The following is a 19,934-nucleotide window of genomic DNA, read 5'->3' as shown; positions in this document are numbered from 1 at the left end:
TTATTTAAGTTGTTTGGGAAGACACTGTTTAGTTGAATTTAACTTCTGAGGATGGGATTTAGAGCAAAATATAGTAGTAGCAGTGGAGACGCTGACAATAGCCATTGTTTTCGTTTTTCCTTTGTTGAATTTTTTCAGTGTGAGGGTGAATTCTGTCCTAGTCATTTTGCCACCTTATCCACAGGGGGATATGCTGCCATGCTGGTGCCACTTAACTTCGGTCTTGGGCCCTGCTTTCTTTAGAAAAATCATAGGTTCAAAACTCTGCTTAGAGTCATAGGAACTACCACATAAGACTCATAACTCATAAGAAGAAGGAAAAATTCTTGACAAGACGCCAATTATGGCCAATAAAGAGTGTCAGTACATGATGTTTTAATGGTCATTCATACTTAACACTCCGTAGTTATCTGAAACTAGATTAGTGCTCGTGCTATGCATCAGTCTTTTTTTTTCTTTTAAGTTTGACGTGTGCGGGTTCCTCGCCTCGTGGTGATGTATTTTTGATATGGTATAGATGCATTAATAAGTGGAGAAAAGATAAGAAACATGTAACGATTTTATTTTTTTATTTTATTATTTTCATAGAAAACATGTGTTTTTTTCGTTTATGTATTACTTTTGAAAAGGAATCATCGTACGGTAGCTACTCGTTTTCCAAATTTAATTTGGACCTACATGAAATTCCACATACGTAAAATTAAGTTTTCCTAATTTTTGAATCGATCATACATTGCCAAATGTTCTCACCAGAGGGTTTGTTTCATAAAACTAAAAAGAAAAACAATTTATTTCCTCAATAAAAAGTAAGAATTTCCTCACCGTTCAACACGGGAGGTTTATTTGTCTATGCCTTCAAGTTCATTGATGCCATTCATTTAGGTGGTGTTAATATTTTGATGCCATTTTGGATGGTTAAGTTTTTGGGTAATATGGAATCCAATCATAATGTAACTTCACACGATAATTTTTTCATCTCAATACAATGCATCTTAACTTTATTAGTACTTAAGAAGATAAAAGACATCATCAAATAGTTAGGTGGGTGGTGGGGATGCTAATGACCATAAAAGTCTCGCAGTTGTAGAATAATCGGCTTGTTTTTTGTATTGAGTTTAGATGATACTGATGACCAAAGAGTGAAGCCAATTGAGTATATACAAACAAATTTTACAAAAACCCATCTTGAGTATACAATTAGATAACAATTGATGCTAAAAATCTTATAATAGATTTTTTTCATCTAGGAAGGCTTATCGCGAAAAATCATTAACTGGTTGTTGGTTAAACTTCAACATAGAAGTCACTAACAAGCTGGTTAGGAAAAGATTAGGAAATTGAAGTAATCCTAAGGGAATTAGAAATCATCTAGTTCTAAGAAAAGGAACGACATGTAATAAGGTAATAGGACTAGGAAAAGGAATTCATTGTTCTATATATATATGATCACCAAAGTTGTGGTTGATCATATGAGCAAGATTAGAGCTTGTGTTTAGTTTTGAGATATTTTCTAAACATCAATAAAGAGAGTTGTCTTTATATAAGCTAAGTTTCATCTTGCAGTTGCCATTAATTGTTATCAGAGCTTGTTTCTGAGCCATGGAAAACGAAACCACCATTGTGGGTGCAAAACAGTTCACGCCACCATCAATACAAGTTCCAATCCTCAACGCCACAAACTACACAGTATGGGCCATGAGAATGAAGGTACTGATGAAAATCTACAAAGTTTGGGAAACAATTGATCCTGTTACATTGGACCCAGACAAAAACAATGTTGCCATTGGATTACTCTTTCAAGCAATACCAGAATGTCTTGTTCTACAAGTTGGTGAACAAGAAACTTCAAAGAAAATTTGGGATGCAATAAAGACACGTAATTTCGGAGTTGATCGAGTTAAAGAAGCCCGTCTGCAAACCTTAATGTCTGAATTTGAAAGAAGAGAATAATGAAAACACTGAGAATAACGAAGAAGTAGAAGAAGAAGAAGAAGAAGAAGAGGAGATCGATGAAATAACTCAACCCATTCCACTGCGAAAATCAACAAGACAGATATAAAAGCCACCGTATCTGGAGGATTATGTTCTTCAAGCTGCAGAAGAATGTGAGATTATGCTACTTTCTGTAATGATGAACCAAGGAATTTTTAGGAAGCAAAGGTCTCGACTAAATAGACACAAGCATGTAGAGAAGAAATTATTTCAATCAACAGAAACAAGACTTGGTTTCTAGTTGATAAGCCAGGTGGGGTAAAAGTGATTGGTCTTAAGTGGATCTTCAAAATAAAACGGAATGCTGGAAAACGGGCGGGTCGGGGATGGCTTGTTACAGGTTATACGGGTTCGGGTTAACACGGGCTAAAACCTGCGGGTTGATATTCTTCACGGGTGGTCATTTCTTCAACCCGCGTCCGTAACGGGTAAAGCTTGCGGGTTCACGGGTTGGCTGGTTTCTGGTGAGTCAAATCGCCAGAAACCGATTTGACAGAGTTTCCTCTGAATTCTGGTTTACATCCTTCCACATTCAGGCCATATAAAGATCCTTCTCTGCAACCTAACATCCATCTAATTCATTTGATATTTCGATTCAATTAAACCAACAAATTTAACGGTCACCGTGTCACACCAAAATTTAAAAATATAATGAAAGGGTCAAGAAAATTGCAAAACTTAACAATAAATTGAAGATGATATCCGGTTATCCACCATACACATTATTATCTTGAATACATGAAACTAGCTTGAAGCATGCAGTACATCAACATTTTATGCTCCATTGTTGAATTTAATATACACAATTTAAATCTTAACAACCGGATTCCCAGAACCCAGTCATGGATAGTACTCAACAAAGAAACAGCAAGCAAGGAATTTCACTAAATAAACCCCCACTTTGTTCTTTCAAGGTAACACTAGTCACTCGGTGTTGCTAAACAAAGCATACAATTAGTAAAGATGAATGGAAATGTAAAGAACCAACTGTAGCCAAGCGCAAATTAAAATAAAACCTAACATTTTCATGGAATCATGGCTACTGGCTTTGAGACAATTGCTTGCAATTAACACAATCACATAAATAAACAAATCCCTAGTTAAAACCACATAGTTTGAGCCTGCTGCGTATAAATCTCAACACAATCACATAAATCAGTCAAGTGCTAATCAAAACATCCATCCAAATCAAAACTCATCCTTTAATTCCTCTATTCATAATCAATTTTACAATAATTAGTTATGAAATCAAAGAACCCTAAATTACTTTTTTCTTTGCGTCTGAACTCTGAATCACCTCGTTGATCAGCTTGTGAAGGAAACTTAGCAGCAGCAACAGAAACTTAATCAACAACAGGAGTGATGGAGGTGGTGAGGACTGAGAACTGAGAAGGGAGGCACAGCCGCGTCCACAAGATAAGACGGTGGGGAGAAAAAAGAAAAGAAAGAGGAAGAACAAGAAGGAGAATGAAACGATCTGTCTACGGTTTTAGTGTTTTTATAGGTTTAACGTAGGGATAGGATTAAGTATTAACCCATTCCTACATAATCCAACGGTGAAAATTAAATGTAATTTATTAATTATTATTGTACATGGGTTTACGGGTTTACAGGTCGGGCACGGGTTAACCCGTTTACTAACAAGCTGCCATTTCTCTAACCCTAACCCGGCTTGTTTATAACCCAGCCAAGCCGGGTTAGGGTTTTCACGGGCCGGGTACGGGTTTATCCGCGGGTTTCGGCATGTCTGCCAGCTATAGGTAAAAGTGATTGGTCTTAAGTGGATCTTCAAAATAAAACGGAATGCTGATGGTACTGTCAATAAATACAAAGCAAGGCTTGTAGCTAAAGGATATGTACAAGAATCAGGCATAGATTTTGATGAAGTTTTTGCACCAGTTGATAGAATTGAAACAATACGCTTATTAATTGCAGAGGCAGCATCAAACTCATGGGAAATTCACCACTTAGACGTTAAGACAGTATTCTTACATGGTGAATTGCGAGAAGATGTGTATGTTGAACAACCAGAAGGTTTTGAAGTAAAAGGACAAGAGCATAAGGTTTATAAGTTATCAAAAGCTCTATATGGTATAAGACAAGCTCCTCGAGCCTGGAATACAAAGTAAGATCAAATCTTAAGAGAAATCAGATTTGTTAAGTGCTCTAAAGAAACATCAGTATACAGAAGAGAAGAAAAGGGAACGCTTCTTGTGATTGCAGTCTATGTAGATGATCTATTTTTGACTGGCAACTCCCTTAAGGTGATCAATGAGCTCAAGAGAGAAATGTCATCAAAGTTTGAAATGTCAGACCTCGGTAAACTCACTTATTACCTTGGGATAGAAGTCCATCAAGGAGTAGATGGGATTCAGATTAAACAAGATGCTTATGCAAATAAAATTCTGAAAGAAGCAGGACTTGAAACTTGTAATCCAACGAAGATACTAATGGAGTTTGGGCTTAAAGTTTCAAAGGCACAAGAATAAGCAGAGATTGATCCAACAAGTTATAGAAGAAATGTTGGATGCCTTAGATACTTATTACACACAAGACCAGATTTGACTTTCTCTGTGGGAGTAGCAAGTCGTTATATGCAGAGTCCACGCAAGTCTCATGGTGATGTAATAAAGAAGATATTAAGATATCTAAAAGGAACAATCAGCTGTGGATTGAAGTATGGTCGAGGAGGATCAAAAGGAATTGTTGGGTATAGTGACAGCAGTCATAATATTGACCAAGATTATGGAAAAGGTACAACTAGTCATATATTTTATCTAGGAGAAGCACCTATTACATGGTGTTCACAGAAGCAAGACACTGTAGCCCTCTCATCCTGTGAAGCTGAGTTTATGGCTGCAACAGAAGCAGCTAAACAATCAATATGGCTTCAAGAACTGTTGGGTGAAATCAAAGCAAGATAAACTGGATAAATTCTCATCAAGATTGATAATAAGTCTGCAATTGCACTCACTAAAAATCCAGTGTTTCATGGGAATACGAAACACATTCACAAAAGGTATCATTTCATACGAGAATGTATCGAGAAGGAGATCATCAACGTTGAACACATACCAGGAACTGAGCAGAAAGCAGATATATTGACAAAGGCATTAGCTCGGATCAAGTTTGAAGAAATGAGACAATTGATTGGAGTACAAGATATGTCACGGGTAAGGTTGAAGCTTAACGGGGAGAATGTTGGTTAAACTTCAACATAGAAGTCACTAACAAGCTGGTTAGGACAAGATTAGGAAATTGATGTAATCCTAAGGGAATTAGAAGTCATCTAGTTCTAAGAAAAGGAAAGACATGTAATAAGGTAATAGGACTATGAAAAGGAATTCATAGTTCTATATATATATAATCACTAAAGTTGTGGTTTATCATATGAGCAAGATTAGAGCTTGTGTTTAGTTTTGAAAGATTTTCTAAACATTAATAAAAAGAATTGTCTTTATATAAGCTAAGTTTCATCTTGCAGTTGCCATTACTGGTAACCTCTTCCACCGCCAAAACAACATCCTTGGTGTACTGTCGTAATGGGCACTAAACCACCACTTCCGAAACCCAGCCATAAGATGGAGGAACCCCAAGGAACCCTCAGCCGTTTTGCGTACCTATAAGGCCTTGTAGGTTCACGTAGAAGCTGGGGTCATTTGATGAAGAACAAATTGTAGTAGTATTGGATTTTCTGAAGAAGAAAAAAAAAAAGAACTACGGATTTATTTTTGTTTTTCTGTTTTGGGAAAAGCAAATATGAACGGTACGAGAATTTGGTTAGTTGAGGGAGAGAGAGCTTAGAACTTACAAGCACAGATGAGTAGTATCTCTGTTTGTGTTTCATGAAACTACTGCATGTAATGGTGTCTACTTATATTTGGCCATGAAAATAAAACAAAATTGTTTGGTGTAGTGTAGAGAAAATGACTGAAATCGAATCCTTACTTTCTTTCTTCTTATTCTTTAGCGCTAAACCCAGATTGCATATGGTATGGACCTGTAAGCACAACCACCTACCTTTACATTAACATATTAACCACTTCCACCTCCAGCCTCTAATGATGACTAGGAAAAATCAAAATATAAGGTGTCAGCATATTATGAACATGTCCTAGGCTGGCTGGCTGACTACCTCAAGTGTTCTAGCAGTAGTGCATCATGTATCAGTTTGTCTATCAGTCCAATACAGCAACCAACTCTAGGATATCTATATATGAGTCTTTGACTGCATAATTCAGGTCATGTATCTATAGTTCTCTCAAATGCTCTCGCTAATCCTTCAAATTTAGATTTCTTTCAAGAAAATTTCAGTTTTGGAGGTCATTCATAATTGACAGTTGACAGCAAGTAGCTAGCACATTGAATTATTTGATGCCATTTTGGATTGTTTTAGTGTTTTGGTTAATATAGAATCTAGCTAATCATAATGTAACTTCACTTGACATTTTTTTTTCATCTTAATACAATGCATCTAAACTTTAGTACTTGAAGAAGATAAAGACATCAAGTAGTTAGGTTGGTGGTGGGGGCTAATGACCATTAAAGTCTCATAAATTAATCAGTTTGTTTTTTGTATTGAGTTTAGTAGAAGGAACTAATCATCATAGAAGTCTTTATTCAAGTATTGTTTTTCATATCTGCCTCACAAATTCAACAACTTGGTACTACACATTAATCCCCCCAACCAAACTTTATCAGTCTACCATACTTTGATGACACAAGTATCCCATTCTAAATTTTCAAGTAACATGTCTGAAATTTCATGTCATTTGACTCGTTTCTACTTAAATGGCACTAATATTTGGTAAAATCTAGCGTAATTTCATAAATCTGTATTTTTTATTTTATTTACTAACTCTTTTTTCCGATTTTATTTTAAGCCCACCTACTAGAATGACCCAAATTCTTTTGGTAGGATTTAACCGTAATTTTTTTAGCGAATGAGAAGTTGAAGTACATCTCATCAGTAGCTTTTGATAGGGAAACTCTTGCGCAGTTCCCTTTATTGACGGCAGTACGGTAGTGAAATTCTAGTATGGGCATTTGAAAAGGGGATTACAAGAAGGGTAAGACAACCAAGGGCGGAGTTGGAGTAAAAAGTTCAGGATAGCAATCAAAAAACCCAAAGAAGTACAGGTACATCCTGTTTGCATTTACGAACATACGTGATTTCAATTATGGCATGAGTATTAACGGCAGGTACATATTTCCATTTCAATAATATATTCACTTTTAACTGATATGACGATGGCAAGGTTCTTCATGCCGTCAGGCAATTCCTCACATGAATACCCTTGTTTCTTCAAAGATCTAGGAGAAAGTTGTGGAGATAATGTGACTTCGAGGAGTGAAATAGACGGCGTAAAAGGAGGAAGTGCTTGTGCTATGTTGGGTAAAACAACTTGTTAAGGATCGAGCAAGAGAGAGGAGAGCATAAACGCGGAAGCATAAAAGACTACATTGATAATAATCTTGGTGTATAATTCTTATGGCTTAACAGCCTATTTATATTGTTCACAAACTTGACGACCACTCAAGGCACTTTCCTACCTAAGATCAAACTCTAAACATAGACACTTTCCTAATATAACTCAAACTCCTTAAAGTGTATATCTCCTAAATATAGACTCATATATTATTTCCTAATACCCTCCCTCAAGATGGAGCATGTAGATCACGAATGCCCATCTTGGACAAAAGAAATTTATCTTCGGTTTTCTTCTTTCTTCTTCTTTTTTTCCACGCTTTTGCGAAAAAAATCTTCAGACCGTATTTTAAGGACGTTTCGGTCCCCTTCATAGTTTAAGGACATTACGGTCCCATTTTCGGAAGTTTAAGGACATTACGGTCCCATTTTCGTAGTTTTAGGACGTTTCGGTCCTCTTCGTAGTTTAAGGACGTTTCGGTCCCAATGCAAGTTTAAGGACATTGCGGTCCCATCTTCGTAGTTTAAGGACGTTTCGGTCGTCTTCGTAGTTTTAGAACATTTCGGTTCCATCTTCGTAGTTTAAGGACATTGCGGTCCCATATTCGTAGTTTTAGAACATTTCGGTTCCCTTCGTAGAATACTTCATGTACTCTTGGTTTCTTGGTTTCTTCGATAGAATACTTTTTGTACTCTCTCGACAACTCATAGGATTTTAACCTACTATTGTTGTTCTTTTTCTCATCACCTCTTGGTGATTGTTTTTTTTTTCACAACATGAATGTTGTTTCTTCTTCTCTTGTTCCAGTCACGCTATTGTTGCGAAACCTTCACACTTCTTTGTTTTTCAAGATTTTATCACAATCTTTCTCTTGTTACGCTTCTGCCACAAGCAATAACTAACACAAAGTCTTCCACACTTTGTAAGACTTCCAAGTTTCTGCCACAAACTCTTCAATCACCACTCACCTTAAGCTTCTTCAAACTCTTTAACAACTTTCTGCAACTCCTCTAACATAACTGTCACACTTGCTTCTGTTACGCTTCTGTAACGATTCTTCTTAACTGTGACATCCATTAGTCACACTACTTGTTCATCTGTAACAATTCTCCTTTGTAACACCCAAACTGTTACTGACGTTCAAGAACATTTTTCTTTTTTTTTTAAATCATGAAACCCTAACTCACCTGTTCCACACAAGCACACCTTAGTCTCCACTCTCCATACGAAACTTATCCGCATTACATTAATGGCAGCAGCAGTAAAATCAATGCCATTAACTCGCTGTAACTAGCTCCATTCTTCACCACTTCTTTGTTTAATCCAAACTCGCCATTGTTAGCAGCAACGGTAGCAACCAACTCAATTCCAAAGTTCAATTACCATTAGAAGTACTCCAGCACACACTCAAGTAGTCCGTAACACCACATCTCTTACTGTTTTCTCGGACAAGAAACAACACAAATCTACTTCATCTTCGAACTCAAATGATAATGGCAGCAACCTCCATCATGAGCTCCAGACTATCTGCATCTTCATCGTCGTTCTTTCCACAATTATCATAACTCGACTGCAGCATCTCAACGTTCTTCCCTGTTTTCCATCACCAATGACCACCACCTTTCTCCAATAACAGCTGCTCTTCCATCAAGTTTTCATCACCAGCTCGAACTCTTTCTCTGTATTCACCATCACGATCACCACCAGCAGCAAGCTCATGGCGTACTCAAGTAATCCATAGCATATCTAAGCACCTATCATCTTTTCTTCTTCAGCAACATCAACGAGAATCACCAACAACTCAAGACAATTCGAATCCCAGCTCGAGTTCTAATCTCCTGGTTCTTAACAAATTCTCGATTGCTTCTTAATGCTCAATTCTTTCTTTCCTTCTCCGTAGCACGACAAATACTAGAAAACCAACACAAAGCTCAACTCGCATTGGACCATTGTTTCAACCAAACTCAGTCTTCGTTTTCACCAACAGACTCCGTCAATTTTTTCACGGATCTGCTCAAACTCCAAATAAGTCGCACCCAATATTTCTTTCTTACTCGCAATTTATTACCCAATCGTAATATGGAAGCAGCAGCCATATTTCTCTTTTAGGTCGTCTGGAAGCCCAACCTTTGTAATCACACACAACTTGGCAGTATCCACTTTCTTGTTAACACACCTTTGTCACGACTTGACTTGTACCCTAGCTAGGTTTAGCCCGCAGTGAAAAAAGATACATCACCTCTTTTTTTTTTTTTTTTTTTTCTTTTTTTTTATAAACCCTAAAACGAAAACTCTCTAACTTTTTTTTTTTTTTTTTTTTTTTTTTTAACCTTTCTTCATCTCCTCTCTCTTCCTCTCACCTCGCTCTGATACCATGTTAAGGATCGAGCAAGAGAGAGGAGAGCATAAACGCGGAAGCATAAAAGACTACATTGATAATAATCTTGGTGTATAATTCTTATGGCTTAACAGCCTATTTATATTGTTCACAAACTTGACGACCACTCAAGGCACTTTACTACCTAAGATCAAACTCTAAATATAGACACTTTCCTAATATAACTCAAACTCTTAAAGTGTATATCTCCTAAATATAGACTCCTATATTATTTCCTAATACAACTACAAAGATAATGCTATGCTGTTTTGCTTTAAAAAAAAATTATCTGAAAATTAGCTCGTTGGTCCAGATCACAAAAAACTCCATAAATTAGTTAACTTGTTTGGTGTTCTTGGAACGTTAGTGATTTTCTACAACGGAGATCAACGCTATATAACGCATCACCCCAAGACATTTGCATCTTGCTATCTATGGAGATGAATATTAAAGATGATGACCTTGAAACCTGGATCAAGCATTGCTGCTGGAGGTGTGGTTTCTCATCAACAAATCCACAAAGCACAAAGGATCGTCATTATCGAATTTTTTATGGAACTTTTTCTCACCATAAGGTGATATATGTTGGAAGTAATTTTTGGTCAATGATATGTTAAGTAATTACCTTGTTCATTGTAAAAGTAAGTTCCAACTGTTCAGAAGCCACCTACAAAGGTATACTCTTGCTTGGTGCTATCTTTAGATTTTCTCTTGACATTTCATGTAAATTTGTGGAGCTTTGGTATTTGGAGAACTTTTTTGTTTCAGTTACATGTATGGTTGCCAAAACTTTGAAGGTGGGGTAAAAATGGAATTGAATGCTAAAATTGATTATATGAACTATAAATTCTAATAACTAAATGCAGCCAACTGTACTCTGGCGGCATTTTGTTTTCATTTTTAATACGACCGAGAATTTGGAGATCCTCAACTCCACACACACAGAGAAAGAAAGAACAAACAAACAAATTGGTTTCCCTGATTATTGTTTGTATAAAGAATTAATGGATACAATAAGAAACAATTCGTGGGTTTTTCTTCTGCGTGTTATTGTTTTTTATTTCGTTTTCTGCACCAAACTCCATCGTACAACTGCTGCAGATACAATCTCTTTTGGTGATTCTCTAACTGGAAATCAAATTATTATATCAAGGAATTATAGATTTGTATTGGGTTACTTCAAGCCAGGTACTACGACGTCTCAGAATTACTATATAGGCATTTGGTACAAAAAAGTCTCAGTTCAAACTGTTGTGTGGGTTGCTAACAGGGATGCACCTATTACTGATCCATCTTCTTCAAAGTTAATACTATTACATGGAAACTTAGTTTTACTTGATAATTCAAGCAAAACACCAATTTGGTCTACAAATTTAGCTTCAAATACACTAAATACACCTCAAGTCGTTCTCGGCGATGATGGAAATCTGGTTTTAAGGGATGGGTCTAATCGAAATGTTGTATACTGGCAAAGTTTTGATTATCCGACTGATACTTTGTTACCTGGTGCAAAACTTTGGTTCAATAAAGAAACTTCACAGAGTCAGAAACTTGTTTCATGGAGGAGTCCAGAAGGTCCAGCCAAGGGATTATACACCCTAGTATCAGGACCAAGTCAGTCTGTTGCTATACTCTGGAAAAACGTTAAAGAAATTTGGAACAGTGGGGAATGGAATGAAGAATCAAAAAGTTTTCCTTCAATTCCTGAGATGATGAAATTAAAACCCTTTTTCAATTATAATTTAAATGAGAATTATTTTACTTATTCAGTTAACACCAATTCTACTCTTATTACTAGATTGGTTATAGATTTTACAGGCCAAATCAAACAACTTACATGGTCAGATAGAACGGAAAATTGGAATTTGGTTTGGGTTCAACCCCCAGAATTTTGTGATGTATATGGCATTTGTGGACCTTTTGGCGACTGTAACGTGAATACTCAGAAGTGCGAGTGTCTGCGTGGTTTCGTCCCAACTTCTTCTGAAAATTGGAGTCTCCAGGATTCATCTGGCGGGTGTTCAAGGAGCGTGCCTTTCCACTGCGGCAGTAACGTTACTTTTACGCAAATATCAACCTCACACTCAATTTTGCCTGATAAACCCCAGCTGTATACTGAGTATGATAGCGTTGAAGAATGCCAATCAGCTTGCAAGGTTAAATGTTCTTGCAATGCTTACTCTTTCAACGTTCGATGTCTATTGTGGAATGGAGATGTAATAAATTTCAATAACACTAGACCATCTCATGATACACCATCACTTTTCTACCTAAAACTTGCAGCAACGCAAAAGCCAAAGATGTCACTTAGAGTGCTGCTTATTATAGTTGTTCCAACGGTTATTACAGTGCTATCCATCACGACAATTTTATGTTTCTGCATCATAAAAAGAAGAAGGAAAATTGACGGTAACCTTTATTATAATTCTTTTGTTGATTAGCCCGTTTCTTAGTTGAATCTCACTAGTTATGATTTTATTTGACTCCAATTTTGCTGTTATTTCTAAGATATCGTTGAGATTCAAAGTTCTGAATCGTTGGAATTCAAATTCAGTACGATAAATGCTGCTACAAGCAACTTCTCAGATGACAATAAGCTTGGGCGAGGCGGATTTGGTACTGTATACAAGGTATATATCCTCAAAAAATACTGCAATGGCATTTAATTATGTTGTCGTGGGCGCTCTACCATTGATCAAAATTTACGTTGTCAGGGTACACTGACAGATGGACAAGAAATAGCTGTGAAGAGGTTGTCTGAAAATTCATGCCAAGGTGAAGAGGAGTTTAAGAATGAAGTTGCATTACTAATCAAACTACAACATAAAAATCTTGTTAGACTATTAGGTTTTTGTTTAGAAGGAGATGAAAAGCTACTCGTATACGAGTTCATGAAACACGGAAGCCTCGATCAGTTCTTGTTCGGTTTGGCTTCTTTCTTTTCTTTGTTTCTACATTCTTTAATTATTTTTCCAAGCGCTAGCTAGACTCAGAGTACTTCTGACCACAAATATGATAAATTGAATGGATAGGTCCAGTTAAACGTGCACATTTGGATTGGGGAATGCGACACATGATTGTAGAAGGTATTGCTAAAGGACTTCTATATCTTCATGAGGACTCTCGCCTTAACATTATTCATCGAGATCCCAAAGCTAGCAACGTACTATTAGGAGCAGATATGGTCCCTAAAATTGCAGATTTCGGAATGGCTAGGATTTTCAAGGTGAATCAGAATCAAGATTGCACAAAACGCATTTGTGGAACTTTGTAAGTTTTCTACCTATTAATGTACCATGTCCCTGCACATACCATATCTGATGCTGGATTTGTAATCACGCAGTGGATATATGGCTCCTGAATATGCAATGTTTGGTAAATTCTCGGTAAAATCAGACATCTTTAGCTTCGGTGTCTTAATTCTAGAGATACTATGCGGCAGAAAGAGTAACTCATTCGGAAAAGATGAAGATGCCGAGAGTATCTTAACTTATGTAAGTTAATGGCGCGATTCTTGGTTTAAAAACTTTTCACTTGTTAATAAATCTTTATTTTATAGGCACGGAAGTTTTGGAATGAAGGGAAACCTATAGAATTGCTTGATCCCACATTAAGAGAGAATTATTCAGCAAATGAAGTGATGAGCTACATCCAAATTGCATTATCATGTGTTCAACAAGATGCAGCCGAAAGACCCACAATGGCAGAGATTGTGGACATTCTCAATAACGACTACTCTGGGACTCTTGCAGCGCCTCTACAACCACCTGCATTTTCATTGCGTAATAGGAGTAAAACAGAAGCCAGTGTCTCTTCTCAAGATTCCAACAGTGTGAGCGTCAATGAAGTGTCTATGACCGAATTATACCCACGATGATAAGCTAACTAAATTTGGGAGTTTTCTGAAAGGATTTAGTTAGCTTCCGGAATTTGAATGATTGTCATACTATGTGTAACAATTCTTCATTTAATGTGCTCTAGCTGAAAACAACTTCTCGGAACTAGTCAAAATGAAATCAAAAGCAGCCGAATGCAGTTGGCTGCATTTAGTTATCACAATGGCTCATATAACCACTTTGGTACGGCAAGAAAAATAGATATACTGCCGCCTAAGCCAGTGAAGAAAAACAAAAATTAATAATAGTAATATCTTGGAGTTAACATCCCTATCTTGGTGGTTAAGTACAGGACCGGCTCTGACGCCCATCAAATCTAAAATGGGCTTGTATTTTGGATGGGCCAATCATTTGTTTTGGTAATTCCAGATTGATGTAATCCCCTAGTACTCTCATCTAATCAAAGAACGTTTTTTTTAGGGACCATGGTTTTTTTTGGGGACCATGGTCTTATTAGGCCAACCTCCCTATACTTATAAGGGGTGTCCTAAAACATTGAAATGACTAACTTACTCTTAACCTAATTAAATTTAAAACTAACCCAATAATCACCTATATATATATATAACCACCACTTCCTCCCACCACCACCACCAACCACCTATTACCACCACCACTATATATATAGCTTAATTTAAAACATTAACAAAGATATTCTCACAAACCCATTACTTGTCATTCGTTTTTGGTTGAATAAATGAGAAGTAATCATCAAAATGAGTTGAAAATGGAAGTTGCAGAGAGGTTTAATGGAGGTTTTTTTTTTTCAGAGAAAAGTTCGGTTATCACGAATTATATTTTTCTTAACCGAACTCAGAGTTCGGTTGATTCGCAAAAAAATACTTTTAACCGAACTCCTTGTATTAGAACAACAGAAGTCCATAAGTTTGGTTCCTTCGCAGAATAAGGATATCACCGAACTTTAGTTTACGAAAATAATGAAAAGTCCAAAAGTTCGGTTCTTTCGCAAAAATATTAAGTTTTCTTTGTAACCAAACTCTACCTTTGAAACTTCGTAACCGAACTCTACCTAATTTGCCAAGAAATAAATTTCGTAGTAACCGAACGTTTGCCTAATTGCTTACATGCGCCTACTTCGGTTGATTCGCAAAATATGTTGAAGTTTGCGAACCAACCGAACTTCTAACACTAGGTTACTTTTAACCTGCTGTTCAGTTGAGAACTTGGTTGCGTTGAAGTTTGCAAACTAACCGAACACACAAGATGTACCCAAATAAAATGTTAAGTTCAAAGTTCGGTTACCTACCATTTTATCCTAGGTAACCGAACATTACACTGTAGACCAAAACCTCCATTAACGAGCGAGTTCGGTAACCTGCGTGTTTGGAAAATGTAACCGAACTACACTTTCAGGTGTGTTCGGTTACATGTTCTTGACATATGGTAACCGAACTGGCCCAAATCTACATAAAAATTTCATTTTTCTTGAAAGTTTGGAGCAATTCAACCAACATTATCTAAGTTTGAAGCATACCTGGGTACCCAAATACCCTTCCTCCGATTGTGATCGGTAAAATCCATCGTTTTTCATGTTTTCCTTCTTCATCTTCTCTAACTTTACTCTCTCAATAAATCTACTTCTTTAAAAAAAACTATCCGATTTTTTAATCTCGCTAATTATTTTTTACTTAATAGTCTCACTAATCATTACACTAACTATTATTAGCACTAACTAATTATTGCCCAAAATTAATTAGGAGGGTAATTTAGGTATTAATATAAATATCAGAGATGGGGTGACCTAAATTTACTTCTAATGTCTTTATCCAAAATTAAATCATGGTCCCCTCAAAAAAAGAGTGGTGCCCAAAAAATCGTTCTAATTAAACATCTAACGTCATATAACGAATGATTTGGGAATTTGTATGGTTATAAGTGTTTCTAAATGATTGGAGAGTTTTTCTTTTATTTGAGTTTTCTTGTCTTAGCTATTTCTTGTTTTAATGTGGTTATGTACAGAACTACCTAGAGCGACATAACTTCTAAAGTGAAGAGTGGCTAAATGGTGACTATCTACGTCAATATGTTTCCAGATGAAACTTAGTTCTCAGATTTTTCTACTCAGGCAGTGGTTAAAATATTTATGTTTTCGTTTGTGATGCAAGTTAGCGATGAAATTCCAAGTTAGGATTTTCTCTTATCTTTCTTCGTATTTGTTCCAAGATTTAATAGAAAATTTTAAGTGTTTCATTATGATTTCTAAGTAAGTTTCACACATTATTAATAGGGTGTAGTTGTGGGATTTCTTGCAACTACACACTAAGGGTTAATATGCTCAAGTATAATCGTCAAATTTAGTTTGGTTATACTAGCACTCCACAAAAAATAGCTTTTAGCAATAGCCTTCCGAGTCTATTATATCAAGGTAATCTTACAAGATGGATTGAGGAAAAAAGAACTCTTGCATATAATATTCAAGAGCGAATTCATACTCAAAAGGAACAAGCTTTTTCTTCACTAAAATCACCTACCTATGATTTATACCACAAATTTTGAAACAACAAATTAATTTGATACACAAATACCTCAAACATATAGACGAAACCTTATAAATGTCGCAATATTCTTTTTCAAGCATTTGGTGGTAAACCTTTGAGGTTGCCGATTAAAATTGGCATGATACATTCATTGGAAAATAAGATAATAAACATCTGTCCTTGACCTCCCATGTGTAGCTATAATACAGTGTCACCGAGGGTAGAATTCGGTCATAGAAATCTCATTAACGCTCGCATTGTTAACGGCATCTTGAGAAGGGATGTTATTTTCTGTTTGATTGTTAATACGCGATGAAAATGCTGATAGTGTTAAAGGTGCTGCAAGAGTGAAAAGATTGTTTTTGTTGAGAATGTGAACAATCCTTGCCATTGTTGGCCTTTCAGCTACATCTTCTTGACCACATAATAATGCAATTTCGATACATCTCATCACTTCACTTGTTGAATGATTCTGTCTCAACGTGGGATCTAGCAATTCTAGATATTTCCCTTCATTCCAAAGCTTCCAAGCCTACAAAAAATGGTTTTTATGGTATATATATGTAGTGATGCAAATTCATGGATATTTATAATATATACATCAAAGAAACTTAGTTCAAACTCACATAGGTTAAGATACTCTCTGGGTGTTCGTCATCTCCGAAAGAGTTGCACCTCTTTCCGCATATTATCTCTAAAATTAGGATACCGAAACTAAAGGCGTCTGATTTTATGGAGAATTTACCGAGCATTGCATACTCAGGCGCCATATATCCCCTGCAAGATTGCAAATTCAGTATCAAATACAAGACTTCATAAAATGTAGTTAACATGTTTGTATGGGTACAGAGTGACATGGTTGTATGAATATGTAAAATACTTACAAAGTTCCACAAATGCGTCTTGTACTGTCTTGATACTGATTCACCTTGAAAATCCTAGCCATCCCAAAATCTGCAATTTTGGGGAGCATATCTTCTCCTAATAAAACGTTGCTAGCTTTGAGATCTCGATGAATAATGTTAAGTCGAGAGTCCTCGTGAAGATATTGAAGTCCTTTGGCGATACCTCGTATAATCATGCGTCGCCTTCCCCAGTCTAAATGTGTCCCCTTAATTGGATCTACACATTCAAAAAAATTTATATTCGTGATCGAGGCTTCAAAAAAAAAAATTTACTACAAGTCTAGCCCTCAACAAAAAATAGTAAAACCGAAGGTAAGAAGCCAAACCGAATAAGAATTGATCGAGGCTTCCATGTTTCATGAACTCATAAACGAGTAGCTTTTCATTTCCATGTAAGCAAAAACCGAATAGTCTAACGAGATTTTTATGTTGCAGTTTGATTAATAATGCAACTTCATTCTTAAATTCCTCATCACCTTGACCTGAATTTTCAGACAACCTCTTCACAGCTATTTCTTGTCCATCTGTAAGTGTACCCTGACAGCAACAATAAGAAAATAAATTTACCCTTAAAAACTTCCTCAATAAGCCGAGCACTATATCTTATAACAACCAAACATTGTAAACTTACCTTATAAACTGGACCAAAACCTCCTTCCCCCAACTTATTTTCCAAGCAGAAGTTGTTTGTAGCATCGGATAAACAAGCAAAGTTAAACATTTGCAATTCTTGTGCTTCTCCTTCTGTTTTATCGTCATCAAACATGTTTGTGCGAGTGTTATTGTTGGCAGCCTTTGATTTGAACGAGTCAGTCAACACCCCTTTGAACCCTTTCCATATTTCAGGTTAAAGAAAGAAAATGAAGAGATGATACACAACGTAGTTAGACGATAGACAACGTAATTCATAAACACATCTAATCTGAATTTAACAGTTTCAAAAATAACATTCACAGTGTCGTCTAAATATGACGACCCAGTATCCCCTGGCAAAAAAAAAAAGAGAAGAAATCTTTAATTACCTCTTTTGTTAGCTTTATTTCTCTTAATTACATAAATGTAAACTAAGAAGCCCATGATTGTTACCACCAGAATCAAAATAGGCAAGACGATCTTCCAATTTATCGCCTTCCTCTTCCAATTTATCTCCTTCCTCTTTGTGCCTGAAATTAAGACGCAGTAAGCACAAATTCATTATATGCAAAGCTAGCCACATAGGTTATGACGTTATGTGGTTCTGACCATGTAAATATTTTGAAGTGGGACGGTAAAAAAAAAAATATTACGTACCTTCAGCTGTAGAGACGGGTTGAGACCACATCATATTCCACTTTTCCCTTGTTTCTGACCATGTAAATATTTGGAATTGGCCAGTAAACACTACAACCATTCTAGAAATAATAGAATTATTGTAAACTGAATAAGCAAAATAACTTTCATTCACATTGGAAAAGCAACTATATTTGAAAAGGTTATTATATCTCATCTCAGGCGAATTAAGAAAAGTTTTTGTTTCTTCAATCCATTCTCCACTGTCCCAAATCTGTTCGGAGTTGTTCCTATATAAAATATACTGGTTTTTTCCAGTTGATTCTGGTCGTACGCTATAAAGTCCTGTGGATGGATCTTCTGGACCTCTCCATGAAGTAAGTTTCTGACTTTGCTTAGTTTTCTTATTGAACCAAAATTTTGCACCAGGTAAGAAAGTATCAGTTGGATGATCAAAACTCCGCCAATAGAAAACATGTGGATTAGAACTATCTCGTAAAACAAGATTTCCATCATCACCAAGAACTAATTGAGTTGTATTCAGAGTATTTGAAGATAAATTAGTAGACCAAATTGGTGTTTCATTTTCTTTGGAGAATAAACCTAAGTTTCCATCTGAAAGTGTTAACATTGAAGTAGATGGATCAGTAATAGGTGCATCTCTGTTAGCAACCCAAACAACAGTTTGAACAGAGACTTTTTTGTACCAAATGCCTATATAGTAATTCTTAGACGTATTACTAGGTTTGAAGAAACCCAATACAAATATATCACCCCTTGACCTAATAGTTTGATCTCCAGTTAAAGAATCACCAGACGATATTGTATCACCTGCAGCAATTGTATGATGTGGTTTACTGCACATGACAAAACCAAAAACTAGAACAGAAAGAAAAACGCATGAATTGTTTGTTATCCTATCCATTCTTTATACAAGCAAAAATAAGGGAAACCAATTTGTTTTTCTTCACAGCAATAAATAACAAATAAGTATGAGCATTCTTTTGTATGTGTGTGTGTTGTGCAGTTGATGGTTCCATTAAGAACCAATATCTCGGTCATAGTCAAAATCAAATAAAATGCCGCCGAGTGCAGTTGGCTTGCATTTAGTTATCACAATTTATAGTTCATAATATGAAGTTCATATAATTAATTTGTACGGCCAGATAAATAGACAAGTGATGATTACTATCTATGAGGAGTGAGAAGACTGGTGATTGCTGTCACTTTCTATCGTAGCATCTCAGTTCACTTGTTAATTTGTTGTGCATTTGTGCTCTGGTATTTTCGCACTATAAGTTGTACAAAGCTTAAGAGTTCAACTACCAGCTAGAAATTATCACCCTTTGATGTAATAATCTGATTTCCTGTTAGAGAATCACCGAAAGAAATACTAGTATGCAATACAATTGTATGATGGGGTTTACTGCACATGACAAAACCAAAAACTAGAATACAAATGAAAAGCCATGAATTTTTTCTTATTGTATCCATTCTTTATACAAGCAAAAATTAGGAAAACCAGTTTGATTTTGTTTCAATGCAACAAATAACTAAATACAATGATT

At 36.0% G+C, this 19,934-nt stretch overlaps 2 protein-coding genes across 2 annotated transcripts; one reads left to right on the top strand and one right to left on the bottom strand.

Moving 5' to 3' along the window:
- Positions 1-10,802: 10,802 nt before the first annotated feature.
- On the top strand, positions 10,803-13,809 carry LOC113344597 (G-type lectin S-receptor-like serine/threonine-protein kinase RKS1). The gene is made up of 6 exons (XM_026588539.1): positions 10,803-12,207; positions 12,307-12,428; positions 12,513-12,723; positions 12,831-13,068; positions 13,142-13,292; positions 13,358-13,809. Exons 1-6 carry the CDS (start codon positions 10,803-10,805, stop codon positions 13,673-13,675), a joined length of 2,445 nt encoding a protein of 814 aa, XP_026444324.1. The 3' UTR covers positions 13,676-13,809.
- A 2,242-nt stretch (positions 13,810-16,051) lies between these two features.
- Positions 16,052-19,417, bottom strand: LOC113344666 (cysteine-rich receptor-like protein kinase 19). The gene is made up of 7 exons (XM_026588596.1): positions 18,388-19,417; positions 18,120-18,260; positions 17,729-17,928; positions 17,424-17,634; positions 17,077-17,314; positions 16,819-16,969; positions 16,052-16,724 (listed from the first exon to the last, which is right to left on the bottom strand). Exons 1-7 carry the CDS (start codon positions 19,289-19,291, stop codon positions 16,404-16,406), a joined length of 2,166 nt encoding a protein of 721 aa, XP_026444381.1. The 5' UTR covers positions 19,292-19,417; the 3' UTR covers positions 16,052-16,403.
- Positions 19,418-19,934: the final 517 nt, after the last annotated feature.

This window comes from Papaver somniferum, unplaced genomic scaffold (genome assembly GCF_003573695.1).
Source record: "Papaver somniferum cultivar HN1 unplaced genomic scaffold, ASM357369v1 unplaced-scaffold_79, whole genome shotgun sequence".
NCBI lineage: Eukaryota > Viridiplantae > Streptophyta > Magnoliopsida > Ranunculales > Papaveraceae > Papaver > Papaver somniferum.
The sequence above is the reverse complement of the archived record's forward strand: the minus strand, read 5'-3'. Positions and strand labels throughout refer to the sequence as shown.